Raw genomic sequence first — 17716 nt, 5'->3', positions numbered from 1 at the left:
AACAGCCCTGACACCTGACACACCAGAAACCTGCAGGAAAATCCTCGTTCTTTACCCCCGATAGCTGAGATGTTGCTGCAAGTCAAAGTCAGGGTTGAGTGTAACAGGCCGTGCAGTCACCATGACATGGCAGAACGTTGCTCTTATACAGAATATACAACAACTTCTAAGTACACAATGTGATACACCCAAAAACCGTGACTGAAGCTTAATTGGGTGGGATTGGAAATAAGACAGAATGTACATTTGGAGAGGGTAGAAAACTCCCAGTGCAGCTCATAACCCCGAGGCTCATGTTCTTTACAAGAAACTCACTTCTTTTTCATTCTTTTGTCTCATTCACAGAGAGGCTTTTGCTGAAGGTTAATTGACTTTTACTGCTTTGTCTCTAGTTTTGAGAAGGTAAAATGTCCCACTGGTGGATCTATTCTTTCTTACCCGGCCTCAATGGGTGGAAAGGCCATATAAAAACTGGAGTTTACTTATCCATGCCCATGTATTTTTGGTTGGTCTATGTGCATACTGGTGCTGGTTAGTCAAATGGACCAGTTACCCATCATACAACAGACTGGGGACAGGTTTTACTGTAAAATGTCATTTAAAAAAAACAAGTGTCTATTTTGTGCACAGAAGACAGTATTTCTGCTTTGGCTTATGGAAAAGCTCTAAGCCTGGGTAATAAAGGAGAAGCATATCTACCAATGATACGGTCTCTTATCTGGCCTGAAGTAAATATTATCAACCCCGATTTCCCAACATATATATCGCTCTGCAGAGTCTCCCAGGGAGCAGCTCCGTTTGCTGGTGGGTAAAAAGACTAACGTCTAAAAGAGACAAGCATAAAGCTCCCTCAATAGAACCTAGGACTCTCACATTTGCCTCTGCTAAGACAGAAAACAGATGAGATGTTGGGGTGCTTCTCAAACTTGTCTTTATACATAGTTAACCCAGTGCTCTCGTTGGTAAAGCACAACTTCACTCACAGCATTCTTATAAACGTCACTCAGGCTTGACCTGAACCCAACTGGAATTCCTTTGAAGACACCTTCTCCTCAAGAAGACCAAGGAAGGGCTGAAAGGAAGTGAGGAGGAGCTACAAGTCCTCTTTACATCATGCTGTTCCAATCATTTGCCTGTGTGTAAGGGGATTCATGTGGCATCTGTACATTTAATCTGTAGATTGAGTTGACCAATCTGATTGCAAGGTGTCAAGTTAGCTATAAGCTTATCTACAGCATCCAACCAATCGGCCTGCAGAAAGGACAGTTGGCCACCCCATGAATAGTCATACACATGTTCCATTAGTTTAGATCAGTGATCTCCAACCAGTAGCTCATGAGAAACATGTTGCTCCTCAACCCTTGGATGTTGCTCTCAGGGTCCTCAAAGCAGGAGCTTATTTTTCAATTCCAGGCTTGGAAGCAAGTTTTAATTGCATAAAAAGTAAGTATAGTGCCAAGTAGAGTCTCCAGTAGGCTGCCAGTCCACATAGGGGCTACCAAATAGCCAATCACAGCCCTTATTTGGCACCCCAGGAACTTTTTTCATGCTTCCCACCTCTTTTTACATTTCGATGTGGCTCACGGGTAAAAAAGCTTGGGGACCCCTGGTTTAGACCAACGGCCTGAATAGAACAACCTGTAGGTAGTGAAGAGGAGTTGCAGCAATGGTCAAAACAATCCCCCAACCCAGTATCAATACCCACATAGTTGGCCAGTTTGGTCGAAACTGCCGACATTTTATAGACCCACCAATGATGTCACAAAAGGGGCGGGCGTCTATAAAAGTTCAATGCGGAAGTCAGAAGCCGGCACTTGGAAGGTGCAAGGTCGCTCCCGGAAAGGGGGGTGCGAGGTCAGCCTGAACCCCCCCCCGACCCATGGGTAAACCTGCAGGTATCAGCCGGCCCGCACATCACTAATCAGTATCCCTTTAAGTAATTCAGGGTCTGTGTTTTGGTGTCAGTATCCCTTTAAGTAATTAACTGGCAGTTTTAAATAGAGTAAAAAGGTTGAACTCAATGGTCGTTTGTCTTTTTTCAGGCATGTGTATACAAGGAAAATACAAAAAGAATCCAAATACCAAATTGGAAATTCCGACTCTTCCGCACTAATGTCATTCTTTTATGTTGAATGTAAACGAAATGTATTGTTTTTATTTATAAAGCCCCAAAACATCCCCGTCGCGTCCATTTCCTTTTACGGTTTCCAGTAAGAATTAAGGGCAGAACAAATCAGAAGGGGCAGATTGTTACTAATGGATTTTAACCCTCTAGTAGGAGGCAGCCAATTAGTGAGAGTCTCCACGGAACGGAACTCTCTGCCCCTCCGGTCATAAAGGCATATTTATATATATTGTCCGAATTTATCATTTCCATGGAGTTTAGATTGTAAGCTGTACGGTGCAGGCTGTACCCTTGCGTCCTCTTAATTCTTAAACTTGAATGTTTAAGGGAAGAATTTACTCTATAGCAATAATAACTAATAAATGTTAGTGCATTGTCCCTGTTAGCCAACAAAGCCCCGGCTGTGAAACAGTTAAAGGGGTTGTTCCTCTTTAAATTAACTGTCAGTATGATGGAGAGACTGATATTCTGAGACAGTTTGCAATTGGTTTTCATTTTTTATCAATTGCCGTTTTTGACTTATTTCGCTTTTTATTCAGCAGTTTTTCCAGTTTGCAAATACAGCAGTCTCGTTGCTAGGGTCCAGATCCCCCTAGCAACCATGTATTAATTTGAATATGAATAGGAGAGGCCTGAATAGAACGACGAGCAATAAAAATACATGTGTAGCCTTACAGAGCATTTTGTTTTTAAGATGGGGTCGGTGACCCCCATTGGAAAGCTGGTAACAGTCAGTAGAAGAAATCAAATACTTGTAAAAACTATAATATAGAAAATAATGAAGACCAATTGAAAAGTTGCTTACAATTAGCCATTGTAGAACATACTAAAATGTATCTTGTTGGCCACAGAGCTGACAGTCATTGTGATGCAGCAGCTGATCATATTGACATGATGTGAGGCTAAATAAATGGCCAGGGAACTCACCTGTGCCGGTGCCGCGGAGCTGTCAGAGTCCCAGTAGAAGGAAGTGAGTGAGGCTGTCTCCGGCTCTTCTTTGTCTTCTACTGTAACCAACAACCTTCACTGTCAGCGGAGTGTATGAACTCTCCTGGCAGGTATAGGGCTGGGACTGGCCGAGGTGCAACCTGGGAAACGTAGTCCTGCGGCGTACAAGGCTCATTGTGCGAGACCTCCCGAACAACTACAACTCCCATAAGCGAGGTGGGAAGGGCGTGGCCATACTCGTTTCTTTTGCTGCTTCCCAACACGGTGAAGCCGAGTGACGGGATGTCATTGTCCCTCGCAACTTCCCGAACTTTTACTGAAGTGATAAAGTGGGAGCAGCCCGCGCTTTTACTTACGCCTCCTCCTCCTCCTCCTCCTCCTCGTCACGGGATGATAAGAATAATAATGGCCGACAGGCCTCTCTGTGGTAATTCAGTCACTTTAGTCTTAAAGCAGAGCTCGGGCTGAAGCTTTTGTTTCCTGAGCTAAATGGACTTTTACTTCCCTGCCGTGTGTGTGTGTGGCACTAATAGAGTGCGAGCTCTGCAGCCTAATAACACATTTACCTCCTCACAGACACACAGGCAGCTGCTACTTCTACGTCTGCTGAGAGTTATAGTTCTGCTGTGCTGAGAATACATGTAATTCATACCTCCCAACTGTCCCGTTTTCGGAGGGACAGTCCCTCTTTTGACAGCTCAACCTGCAGTCCCTCGTTTGTACTGGAAAGTCCCGAGTTTCTCTGCACTGAACAGCCAGAAAAAGAAACAACGTTTCTAACTTAATTGGCTTTTAGCAGAGAGTCCAGAACAGCTAACAGGTGCAAATAAGATACTTTGTAACAATTTTGAGACACAAAAACACAGTTTAGATAAGGAGAAGTATTTTCAAACTTTTATAACCTGACAAATTTTGTAAAATGAACATGGTAATTAGGGGGTGTGGTCACATAAAGGGTGTGGTCAAAAAAAAAATTTTGTCCCTCTTTTTACTTCCAAAATGTTGGTAGGTATGAATACAAGAGTCCAATGCACTCAACCCATTATCCATATATTTAAGACAGAGACATTTTTTGCTACTGCTACTGAATATGACTTACCCTTTAAACAGGGATTGTTTGTCCATATATTGCAATATATTTAATAATAAACTCATCCCATATCTGGCCAGTCCTACACTTAATTTTCATCTGTTCCATTAAATTCAATTGCTTCATTATACATTTTACAAAGGGACTAAGTTTTACCTGCAACTTACTCACTGCTTTCAAAGTAGTTTAAAGGGTAAGGCATTTTTCAGTAGCAGTAGCACAAAATGTCTCTGCCTTAAATATATTGATAATGGGTTGAGTGCAGAGGACTCTTGTATTTGTCTCTATGTATTTTGTGGTCACAGCCTCATTGCACCCCCCGCCTAATGGTTTTAATAATTAGTGGTGAGCACAACTTTCCCTTGTTTGTTACTGAGAATACATGTAGGCATCTAGGGATCCATTATCCACAAACCTCTTATCCAGGAAAAAGACACTCCATTGTCATCACATCATTCACATTTGTAAAACTGATCTGAGGCTTCTCAGGGAAAACGCCCCAAAAAAAATCAAGCGATTCCGAAAAAAAATCATAAGATTTGGTTTTTCACTTGATTTGATCAAGTTTGTCCCCAATCCAATTAAATCTGGCTTTTTTAATAATATATATGGTCCAATCGTGGTTTCCAGCTTCGCCTGACTTTTTTTTTTATTTAAATAGAAAAACTCAGATTTTGATAAATAAGGTTTAAATGATTCTTAGCAGACTTAGTCTAGTGTTCCAAATTACAGAATGACCCCTTATCCAGGAAGACCCCAAGTGGTGAGCATTGTGGGTTTATTCCGCAGCAGTGTAGCCAACCAACAACATAGAGAAGCTGCCCAGTTTCACATGTTTTTTCCACACAAGAGCACTAGTGGGGTACACATTATATAGGGTAGCTTTCACTCCCTTTCTTTACCCTCCATTGACCCCTGAATGTTTTCACCAAAATGTACCGAGTGCCAGAGCCGACTGAGAGTAAAGTTGTATTTAAGTGCAACAACCCCTTGTCATAAACTATTGGGGTCACATGATAATAATAAGAATGTTTTTGTACTGCTTTCAGATTGTGGAAACCCAGAAGGTATTTACAGAACCAGACAACAGCCTCTACAATCAGACCATCGGCTGCAAGATGGACACATACAACCCCAAGGCTTGCGCTCAGTCCTGAGGTATGACATGATCTGATTTATTTCTACAATACTCACACAGATGTATCCCCTTCATACCTATACAATATACCACTCGGGTTCTGCTATATTTATAAAGCACCACCATATTCCACAGCGCAGTACAGCAGGGCCATTCTTATGCTTCTCTTTCAGGCCTTGTTGTTAATATTGGGGTATTGGGACAAGCTCAGTATTACTAACATCACCAATGACCAATATTTATGGACAGTTGTATCACTGTGAGGATGCCCTCCAAGGATTAAAGGAGAAGGAAAGGCATTTTTAATTAGGGGTGCCAAAAGTTAGGCACCCAAAGTGATTGTATCTACTTACCTCACATCCCGGGCCAATGCTCCTATCAGCAGAAAACAGCACCACTCTGGGTATTCTTCCAGCGAGCATCACTTCCAGCGAGCACCATCTTCCTCCTTCTTCTTTCTTCAAATTTCCCGGGGTAGATGCGTGCGCAGTAGAACGAAATATCGACTTCTTTGTTCCACTTTTCACTCTACTGCCCATGTGCTCCCGCGAAAAGAAAGAAGAAGCCGGAAGCCAATCACTTCTTGGTGCTCACTGGAATAACCCCCAGTGCAGTTTTCTGCTGATAGGAGTACTGGCCTGGGGTGTCAGGTAAGTAGATGCAATCACTTGGGGGTTCCTAACTTTTGGCACCCCCAAGTAAAGAGTGCCTTTCCTTCTCCTTTAAGCAGCCAGTTCCTGTAATGCAAATCCATAATTTGCATGTTAACAAAGATTTCTTTTAATGTTTTACTAATTTTATCCAGGTACTGCTTTAGTACATATCTGTGTTTATTGTGTCATGACTATAAAATAATGTTGCTAAGGGTAGGTGTTATCCTTTGCACATAGAGTTTCCACCTTTTCTGGCCTTCCCATACTTTTATCTTTCTTCTTTATTTATAAGATTGGCATGAAGCATCATTTTTTATCCCCCACACCAGTAAAATCTGGAATAAGTGGCAACCCTGTTTGCTTCCTTGTTGGGAGATTCCAGCAGAAGGAAATAAGACAAAGTGAAATTGGTTTCCTGGACAATATGTCATATGAGCAATATTTAAAAGGCTCAGTGACACTTTATAAACGGTTCATAAAGGGCAACGGTTTTGTTTCCAGAACATATTTAGTGATTAAGGTGTAGCTGCTTCAGTAGTGAAGTGCTGGCACATGGTTTATTTGTGGTACATATTACATAAGTAGTTTAGGGTTACTATCCTTCATTCATGGATCAGTTTATGGATTGAATATATGTACAAAATGATTGTGTGGAGGGGCCCATATATTTCTAGTTCCAGTACAGAACGTGGCTGCTCCTATGTACAACTGCAGATATGCAGAGGTAAAATAATCGCTGCAAACTATACATTTACTTACATGGAAATTAAATTGGAGAAATGTTTATAGGAGTGGGAGTGCTGAAAGGTTAGGCGGTGCACAGATAAAAAAAAAAACTGACTAAAAAAGGGGTTCATTATGTAAAAGGTTACGCTTGTCAGTGCTTAGACCAAAATGGAGATCCTCAAGGTCTTCTGTAGTGTTCCTATATTAACCAGACCAGACGAATACATTATTCATAAGTAGACACCAAGTAGTGTTCGCTGCAAATTCAGCTTACAATATATCTTGTTGGCTGCTTGGAATGGAAGTGGTCAAGGGTAGAGGGCACCAGCTACCAGAAATGTGTCTTTGAGTATATTTAGGTATATTTAGAGTATATCTTTGCGTGGGTTTCAAAAATATAATGGTATTTGTTCGTGCCTACTTCAAGTTCGACATGCTATATACTTAGGGTGGAAAGATGGTGGCCTCTAAACTGGACCTTGTGCACCCAGCAAAGCCAAAGTGTGGCCTATCATGGGAGAGCTGTATGAGCCAATATATACAGCAGCTATTTGTGTGCCATTAAAATGATTGGCAAAGGCTTTTATTATAGGCGTGCAAGAACACTTGTATCTGGTGAGCTGCAAATGCCATCCCTTAGGTAAAAGCACCCCACAAGCACCCATCTCAGTGACAGATGTTTGGGGGAGCACATGTACCCAGCTGCATGCTGAACAAAAAGCCACTCTGAAAGATGCAGAGAATGAACTGATATTGACTGAAATATGAAATAGTCAGTGGAAAAAGCATCACATTTATTTTGGGACTGAAATGAATTTCTATATTCAGAACTGCTTTGCCACTCATTGGGGATTCTATGTAATGGCGGATAATAGAAAGCATGTGCTGCTCCATAAAGATAATGCTGCTGTTCTAGTTTGCACTATACAGTATGTAGCAATAGTAGAAAACAAGCTGTAGGATAGGGACCTTGCACAGTTAAGTGAATTCACTCCCGGCATTGTGTAATTCTGAGCAACTTTACAATATTTTATTGGGCCCATAAAAAGCAATATTTAGAAATGTTTAGGAAGATGAAAGGGAAAGATTTTCTACTTGTATAGAAGTGGGTTTTGGAGAATGGCCAGGGGCATCTGAAACCTCCCCATGCCATCACTGCTGTAAGTACCTTTGTGTAGCTTAAGGTTTCTAAACTGTAAAGAATGACACAAATACCACTGCACTCCTATGGCATTGACGTAAAGATCTGTTACTACTGGCCCACCAGAGCTCCCTAATTTGTGTAGACAGATACACAAATAGAATTAAATATATTTACTTATGCTGGTACTTTTTCAAAATCATATTTATTCGCCAAAAAAGAATCGAATTTATTAAACATTACAATGTTTAAGGTGTTCATACTTTCGGTTTTATATCGCTGAATTCCCTAAGTTTCTTTGTGATTCCCTTTTGCCTCCTAGCGGCCCATTTTGAAAGTACACCTATACATTAGGCTCAGCCATTACCTATTGGAAAAGCATTAGATATGTGCAGTAAGGGTAACCAAAGCAAGGAACGGGTTAAATCACACTCCACAGGAATTCATCAACTAAATTGGTGAACAACATCTTTTTGAATAATGTGTAGACAGTGATATTCTGAGTTGAATCTAGTAATTATTTACTTCTTCCCATTTAGTTCTGTCCACTGACTGGTTGGACTGACTAGAATATTATATATATGATACAAGCCTAGTTGGTAATTCAGATTCAAGTTACACATCAATTTTGCATCATAATTTACAAATCAGCCCTGTAGCATCAGCTTCCAGGACAAAAAACCCCTGTTTACATGATTTGCAACGGCCCCTAGAGCAGCCCAGATCCAACTGAGCATGTGCAGTGTCATTGACACTCAAGAGATGCCCTAACAAGGTCCAAGATTGAGTGCTTCTGTGGACAAATTTGAAGGCCTGGATCCTTACGGTTATAGGGCGGCTAAACTGCTCTGCTTGTACAGTAAGTTTACTGCATAAAATACACATTTCTTTACAAGGCTTTCATTTTCCTTTAAATGCAATTGTAAAGTATCTGTGAGAAAACAAAGGCAACACATGAACAGAAAACAATATACAGATTTTTATTTTCTTCTTTGTTTTTTCACAAAATGATCACAATCCAATAGAAATCAGTCTGCAGGTCACCAGCCAGTAAAGAATGCCCAACCACTGAAAGGCCAACAGTAAATGTGTCTGTATGCATGGCTTCTTTTAGTCTTAACATGTTAAGGATTGTAGATGGTGGGTGATAAAACAAATTTAAAAAATAAAATGGTATGTAAAAAGGACAAGCATTCTTTGCACCATATTAAAATTAAAAAAAAAAAAGGAAAAATATATATATTTATAATCTATAGAAAAAGAAGGCAGTAGAGCAACACAAGCTTTCGTATGCGGCAAACCTACATTTAAAACAAAACTCTATTAACCTCAAAAAGGTGCTGAGTTGGGGAGGTTAATATTTAGCATTACTAAAAGCCAGACCCCTGGTGCTGAGGGGCATTTACAAAATCCCACCCCAAGCAAATTCTATCAAATAAAAGCTCTTGGAAAAGTGAATATAGGGGCCTGTGAGGGGGAAGAGGGAGCAGATCCACTGTAGGCACTTTTGTCTTCAAAGATTCCTCTGTAGTAGATGTCTAGGGAGGAAAGGAAAAGAGTTATTGCAGCATTTGTTTCATCAGATAATGATTTATTAGAACTGATATGGGGCAACAGTTGTACATCTGAGGGGGAGGTGTTTATTCTACCTTGGCAACAGATTGGGGGCCCCCACAGACAACGGGCCCAGCACCAATCATCTGTGATAGAATGCCCCGGCAAATATATATATCTATATATATCTATATATATATATATAGATAGATATAGATATATAGATATATCTATATCTATATAGATAGATATATCTATATAGATAGATATATCTATATAGATAGATATATCTATATAGATAGATATATCTATATAGATAGATATATCTATATAGATAGATATAGATAGATATATAGATAGAGATATAGATATAGATATAGATATAGATATATATATATATATATATATATTTGCTGCATTTAGGGGTCTACGATGGATTTAATAATGACAATTAATTAGATATAAATTTGTTACACTATTTACAGTTACTTTTATTAATCATATTTAACTCAAACGTAGTTTTCAAATATTTCTAGTAGTAGATTCTACATTCTGCCACTGGGTGGAGCAGGCAGTGCAACCGAAGAAGAAGAAGAAAAAGCTTTCTGCTAAAATCCTTGAGAATAACATTGCTGTAAAGGCCTACATGTACTATTAAATATAAATGTTGACACGGCAGTGAACTTTGGCCTTTTTTTCTGGATAAAACTCAGACTCCCTCCCTTGCTCTTTGCAGGCTACAAAGTACAGGGTCAAAGAAAAAGGTGGCACTGAAAAGCAGCACCAAGTGGGAGTTTATCTCAGGATACATAACCTTTAAAAGGTTCACTAGTAGTAAAGAAGACAAATGAATTCCTATACAATATGTTGCCTGCAATGGGTCATAGGGAGCAGCAGAGAACTAACTGGTACCTTGTGCAAGAGGATTTATGCCATCATGTGGTTATCAGAATAGGGGCCCCTGCCTGGGTGGTCGCTGTAGCCATCCATTACGTACTCCACGTCCATCTCTCCTCCCATTGGTTCTAATGGGATATCTTCAGGGTACATTGCTCGATAATTTTCCATTTCTGCGCAGCCAGAAAACACCATTAGATTCAATTGTATATGTATATTCAATGATTAAGTACCATTAACTTAGTCCAGAGCTTTAATGGAGATCATTAATGGAATGATTTATTTTTTTCATCCTTGTTTCTTCACACAGGGACGTAACACATAAATATAACCAAAAATTTACTCGGGTGCCCAAGAAAATATTGGATTTGGTGGTTGGGGTAATGATTGATGCCTGTAAGCAAACATAGTCCACCTAGGGATAAATAAGACTGATTCCACTGAAATGGGAGGTTCGACTTTAACTCTTCTGTATCATGTCTGCTTACATAGTGGCAAGGCATGAAAAAAAGATGGGTGCCCCAAAGCACTGCTCAGGGTCCTACTTTAAAGGACGAGCAAACCTTTAAAACGGAATGTAAAATTGCTTAGGGTGCTTTTCTAAGCACTTTTGCAATTGACATTCATTTTTTCAGTTTCAAAGCTATTTAAAGTTTTTATAAACTGCCAACATAATGAATTTTGCGCCACCTTCTGTACAGTCCAAAGACAATGCTATATATCCTCAGAAGGAAAACAGAAAAGTGTTCTGATGTTGCTCTTCTCAGGAAAGAGATAGAAGCCTCAGGTGCCCTTTCCCATGTTGTTCCTAAGCAAAGCAACATTGGAACAAGTCTCTGTTTTCCTTCTGAAGCTAAACATCTCTTTAACTGTACAATTACAGGAACTCACCAGCTGGTGGCACTGTTGATAAAAAAATCATTATATTAGCAGCCGATGAAAACTTTAAATAGCTTTGAAACGGAAAAACAAATAAATGAATGTGAACGGCAAGTGCTTAGAAACGCAATCAATTCAGTGTGAGATGCCATTTTAATAAATCCTTTGTGTTTTTTTTTTTTTTAAAATCAGCAAAATATGTTCATTTCACTTACCATCTGGATAAGGATCCAGATTCATGCTCTGCGCCTGAAAATGAAAAACACAATCTTCCATGTAATATGTATAACAGATTGGCTTTTTGTCAGCAGAATTTAGAAATGTGATCCAGCAAGTGGGTAGTGAATTATCAAAGGGAATAATGAAATCTTGACGATGAATGGACCAAGCAAGTACTTACTGCTTCCCAGGCGGCAGGGTCCTGTCGGAAGATGGCGTTGGTGAGCTCCACAGACACACGTTTCCTGTAATCTGCGTTTTTGTCCTCGGATATGCGGAAAAGAACAGCAGCAGCATATGTGGCTAAAATAGAAATGGACTAATGAATCAAGCGGAATTTACCACCAGAAACTACCCAAACGCAATATCAGACCATACGGCGAGGCTCTGTTAATGCTACTTATATTATTCACTTCCAACCAGCTAGTTAGGAAGGCTTAGACCAGAATTGTGTCCAATAATGTTCTACACACAGCAGGTTCATAACTGGACATGCCTTTGATCCACGATAGACACATACAGGAGCCTCCGTATGTTCATGGGACATTTGTCAGGCCGTGTGTTGCTTCCACTCTCACCTATGCCTTCATTGCGGGAGTGCAGCAACTCCATGAGTGGGGCCGAAGCTCCCTCTGCATCAATGGTGTCTGCTGCTTCTTTATCCTGAGCCAACTCGCACAGCACGCCGCTTGACACTCTCTGAATGTTCTCCACAGGGGAATACAGGAGCTGCATTGGAAAGGAAAAGCTGAATATCAACACACTTTATATGTACAGTATATGATGTCATCAATGTAATTCCATAGAAGATTCAGAGACATAATCCAATGGGCAGTATCCTTTTAAGGCTGTGGTTGTTGGATATTAAAGACCCCAACTGAGCCTAATCAGACAGGGTCCCCCCAGTTCATAACAAGGTCGTGGACATATGAAACGACTGGTGGTTCAGCCATAGCTCCAAAAATAACTCAAGACATTAAAAAAAAAGCGTGCACCCCCAATATTGAACTCCAAGTTGGGCTTTTAGGAGTATTTTTGAGAGCAAAAATGTACCCTTCTCCAATCTGTCCCTTATTGCCCTTCAGGCTTCGCCCCCTAAATCAAGGCTGTGAGCCCCAACTTAGAGGCCAGTCCAACAGTTTGGCGTGCTTTAAGGAAATCTTTGGCCAATAAATCCAAGAAACAATACACACAATTTACAATAAGGAATATATGAACATTATACAATGTAAAATAATTCTTAACCTAAAGTGAAATCCCCTGATGTACAAGATTGATTTCAAATATAAAAAGTCAAATCCATTACTCTACTGATATAAAGCAAGTTAATGGAGCCAATTAGCTGCACTGATGACTAATTAATGAGACACAGCAACCCCCTAAAGGCTCCCATTACAGTCACACGTGTGCACTTGGTTTGGAATGCCGAGCATATAACTGACATTGAATTTCATCGGAAGTGGACGAGCCCATTATTCTTGCACTTTGGGTAATAGAAAGGGTCATGGCCCTGTGGTTCAGGTATGTGGAAGTCTCATCAAGCAGAAGCCAATACTGTGGGACAGAGATCCAAATCTGACAAGTCAGCACCACTCTGAAAGCAGGTAGAACACTACAGCTCCAGCTGACTGCTCCTTGGTACTGTGCCATCAGGATGATATATCCTCTGTTATATTAACCTCTGCTTATACAGATCATTTTAGTTCCAAGTCAGAAGTCTATCGGCTGTTTCTCACAATCACAGATCCCCTATGAATAATGCAAAAACTTAAAAAAAAAAAAAGCATGCAAAGATTAAATTAAGCTTAAGTGGCTCAAAACTTGTGATGAAGGTCCATCTGTAATCTTATTTATGCATAAAATTCTCATACTGTCTCAAGAAATGTGAAAACTAATTCGTTTTAAACCCTCTTCCTTTACAGTGAAATCATATTAAATGTTATGTATATAAAATGTCAATTGTATAACAATAGCGGGTCAGGGAAAGGATCATGTTCTGAAGAGCAGGAAGCCAAGGGAGAAGCTCAGAAAGGAAATTGGCTTCCCTTAAACCATTGTGTGCCCACCCCCTGTTTGTGTGCATTTAGAGAAAGAATTTAGTTATAAAGTTCTGTTCATTAGAAGAACTTTAATTTGTTTTCTTCAGGTATTTTAGCTTTTTCTAGATGATTGCTGTCCAACAGGAATCATCTATTATTTGTACATCTCAAAAGCAGGATCACAGCAAGAACCCCAGAGAATTAAAAAGAAAAAAACAGATTCCACATTTAGTTAATTAATTATGAAATTCTAGATTTCAGGATTAAGGCAAATAAAAGGAGACTATTTAGCATTCAAACCCTTAAAAGCAGTGGGACTGTCCTCTCTCCCAAATTGGCACAGTCAGAAGGCCAACTGGGATAAATTTCTTCCTTATTATTACACCGCTAAAGGAGCGGAACCAAATGTTTAATGGCACTTTTCTTTCTTCCTCCAAGGTGCCCCATAAATGCACAGTACTGGAGTTTTGGAGGAGGTTTTGTACCTCTTGTGCAGCCAAGCGGTGCAATGTACCTCATGCAGAAGCAATGTCCCTGCTCGGTGATATTTAGCAATGAGCTATTTTCTATATGCACAATGAACAGAACCCACCTGCACAAACAGTGGGATGGTGTTCAGCTTGTAGATGTCCATGCGATTCACAGGATCCCTGGCAAGAATATGCAGAGCCCCAGTGCAACCTTCTACAATCTCTTCCATCTTCACCCCATCCTACAGAATAGAAAATCAAAACAAAAACATGAAGAGGATATCTGGGAAAGGACGGTGGATTTGCAATGTTCAATGCTTGGTGTCATGCTGGGACTTTTTTTTGAAAATGAAGAGAAAGGATGAGAGGAGGAATTCTCACCGTGTAGGGTTGCTGCGCCCCGGAAGCAGCATGCCTCTGTGCATCTTGGTGAGATTTGACCAGCAACTGGACTAGCCGGGGGATAACGCCTGCATCATACAAGGGAGCGTGATTGGCTGGACACAGGGCCAGGTTCCGGATCAAGCCGATAGTTGCCTGTAAGAGATAAGATTCAAGGAAACATACCGACATTGAGATTATTTATCTTTTTTGTATGCTTTTCCTATAAAATCTGCAATGAATTTGGAATCTAAAATCTACAGGTTACTTTTATTCGTTAACATTGGCAGTACCAGCCAGTGCCCTGTTCCTTATACAGTGCTGCTGATTATACCCCGGTACATACAAAGACACATACACTAGATGGACTCTCTTTAAACCTGCTAGATCACACATATACATGTACCTTGACCAGTGGCCACTGGTACGGAGGGTTGAGAAGTTTCACAATGGCCGGGATGCCGTAGTGCAGTCGTACAGAATTCTGTGCCACCTCGGCATCCTGGTGGCGACTGGTGAGGTGGCGCAGGGCACAGACTGCAGGCTCGGCAATGTCGTCCTTGTCACTTGCACGGAGTATGGTGTGAATCAGGGATTCCACCCCGTTGCTCTGTGTCACCAGAGTCTTGTTGCGACTGTTGTTGCAGGTTAAATTGGACAAAGTGCCGGTGGCACAGGTGAGGACATTTACATCATCGGAGCTCAGCTGGTTCACCAGGATCTTCAGAACGTTATCCAGGCCTTCCTGCAAGTCAAATATAAACTGTGTTAGAGCTGAGCATAAGCAGAATGGTATTCTTAATGCATCTCAGAGTTATACCTTGCTGGACCGCAGCACCAAAAACACTTAAGCGTTATGACTTCCTTGCAGTGCCGAGTTCCTGGGTTCAATCCCAGCCAGGACACTGAAAGGAGTTTGTATGTTCTTCCCATATCTGTGTGGGTTTTCTCCCACACTCCAAAACCACACAGGCAGTTTAATTGACTCCTGATAAAACTGACCCTAGTGTGTGTGAATCTGGTAGGGACCATAGATAGTAATCTCCTCTGGTGCAGAGACTGCCGAGAATGTATAATCTCTGTAAAATTCTGCAGAATATGTCTGCCCTATATATAAAGAATAATTATGTCTTCATTTTTAAATTTAGTGGGGAAGCAGGGGGAGTTGCTCTGCGGCTTGGAATTCTTGCTAGTACTTACTAGAAGTAATGTGAAAGATACTTTTTAATTATGTGTACCCGATGAAGGATCTGAAATATGTAGTGCTATAAAGCTATAAATAAATCTATGCACTGATTTACTCTGTGTGGCTATTGAGTGTGTACTCCTACTTTTGGCTCAGACTCATTATGAGGCTTAGAAAGAGCAGAAAGGGAGAAAGAGTAAATGAAGACCATTTGCAGTGGGAGCAAATCTTATTGTGCATAGGAAATTCTCTTTTATATTTGCCATATTTGTTTTTAATATAAAACATGAAGCATGGCATATTGCCTCCATGAAATGAGGTCTTCCCCCTCAAATCCCACTGACCAGCAACTCTAGCCTCCCGCCAATATTCATTGGCATGTACAGAGAATTGATGGTACTAATTAGAGATTTATAAACTAACTTATGACTTCTCTCCCTTAAGTGTTGTACCCAAGACCTTGCTGCAATAAGTCAGTAGCAATGTGTGAAGGAGGACATTGTGAGTGAATAAAATGTACTGTAATAAGTACATTAATAAGTGCTGGATTAGGAGCAGAGAGATCTTCCAGAATGCTGAGGTGTGGCCTGTAATTAAACGACAAACCTCAATAGTCATCATAAGGCCTTCTCACTTGGGTGTGTGTGTGTGTGTGTGTGTGTAATTGTACACGCCTGTGTTTTCCTTAATTACCACTCAGAAAGCTCTTCTGAAACCTGTCTTTAAAATTGAAAACACACCCATTTTATAGGGATTGGACAATGTTCCCTGATAGGCTCCACAGAGAAGGAATGTTCCCTACACAAGCCATGCTTTTATGGTTTATTCTCTCAAGGATTTCAAATGAAAGCGAAAAGGAAGAAAAATACTTAATAGACATCATACATGCCCATACACAATAATCATTTGGCAGCAACATTCTGAAGCAACAAGGTGCACATGCAGCTTTTTAATGCGTTATTGGCCCTGTTAACGCTAGACAGAAAACAAGTTCAGGTCTCTAAAGTTCTGTCCTCAGGGTTTTCACAGATCCCATAAATGGCCGTACTTGAAGCAAGTGAAGAAAGATGGATTTCCTGAGTCAGTAGAAGGTGCAGGAAAGGGATACGCACAGGCCTCTGGCTCACAGGAAGGCCACAACATTTATACACAACCAGCAAATATGTTGTTTCAGGCTAAATCTTATTGTTAAATGGACTTTTGTGAAAACAAGTCATTTGCAATTGGACTGCTGATAAGAATGCAACCCAGCCTGGCCGCTACAGTCCCATTATACAAGACGTTTATGGGCTGAGCAGGCATTTATCCAGGCCAATCAATCACACGGTTGCCAAACATTTCTAGGAATTCTCAATCAGTCAGTGCCACGTCCTCACACTGGAAAAGGACATCTTCAATCTGGGCAGACAGACAAGGATAAGATAACCAGATAGTTTACCCTCTACCCCTGGGGGGTGCCATACATGCCCTGACAGTATAGTCCAAGCTGGCTAGATTTTGGATTTTGGTTATCCAGGAGAAACCTGTATTGCACATACAACAGGGAGGTGGGTTCATTTGAGACCTCTATTCATAAACAGAGAGCACCATCTTGACAGCTGTAACTGTCTCTAACTCTTGTATCAGTTATTGTATGGAATATTAATGTTTGAGATAACAATACAAAAGCTGGGCAATATTCCCAGGATGCCTAAACATGTGTCAGTTTTCACATGCAACAGATGTGTCTTGCGGTCTTTGGTTGTTCACGGAGAGCCAGGTGCAAGAAGATGCCAAGCGCATAGCAACCATGCCCCATGGGCAAAACACCTTACCTTATGGCTTTGCCCAATACACTTATGGCCCAAGGCCAGTCCAGAGTTGCTGCAGGGAGCAGAGAGAACCCAGTATTGGTTGTATTTATCCAGCAGTCACCACCCTTCCCTGAAGCAGCCTTCCATTCTTCCAACCTCTCTCACCACACCTTGTGCTTTTGTTCCAAAAACATCTCTCGAAATGAGCGCAGATCAGCCAATGTATCCAAGCAATGTATTTTAGGCTAGCCCACTAATCTGCACCCTGTCCTGAATGAACTGCTCCTGTTACACAATTTTATAAACGTCACAGCTCCAGCTCACATGAAAAATACTAGATTCAGATAAATACAGCTATGTAGTAAACGAATGTAAGCTGCAAAGGCAAGCATAAATGGCATCAGTTTCACGAGGGTGTGTCTCAGTACATGCTAGTACAAGAATTTATTGGGAACATTTTGGGCAACTGACAATGTA

At 40.8% G+C, this 17716-nt stretch overlaps 1 protein-coding gene across 1 annotated transcript in view; it reads right to left on the bottom strand.

The window, feature by feature from the left end:
- Nucleotides 1-8778: 8778 nt before the first annotated feature.
- Nucleotides 8779-17716, bottom strand: part of jup.L (junction plakoglobin L homeolog) — a 33610-nt gene continuing 24672 nt past the window's right edge. Inside the window, exons 8-15 of the mRNA XM_041576509.1 lie at nucleotides 14667-15005; nucleotides 14261-14416; nucleotides 14002-14121; nucleotides 11949-12099; nucleotides 11552-11673; nucleotides 11367-11400; nucleotides 10288-10445; nucleotides 8779-9359 (exon numbers count right to left, since the gene is read on the bottom strand). Coding sequence (XP_041432443.1) covers nucleotides 10303-10445; nucleotides 11367-11400; nucleotides 11552-11673; nucleotides 11949-12099; nucleotides 14002-14121; nucleotides 14261-14416; nucleotides 14667-15005 — 1065 coding nt within the window. The 3' untranslated portion in view covers nucleotides 8779-9359; nucleotides 10288-10302. The remainder of the gene's footprint in view (nucleotides 9360-10287; nucleotides 10446-11366; nucleotides 11401-11551; nucleotides 11674-11948; nucleotides 12100-14001; nucleotides 14122-14260; nucleotides 14417-14666; nucleotides 15006-17716) is intronic.

Source organism: Xenopus laevis, chromosome 9_10L (genome assembly GCF_017654675.1).
Source record: "Xenopus laevis strain J_2021 chromosome 9_10L, Xenopus_laevis_v10.1, whole genome shotgun sequence".
NCBI classification, from domain to species: Eukaryota; Metazoa; Chordata; class Amphibia; order Anura; family Pipidae; genus Xenopus; species Xenopus laevis.
The sequence above is the reverse complement of the archived record's forward strand: the minus strand, read 5'-3'. Positions and strand labels throughout refer to the sequence as shown.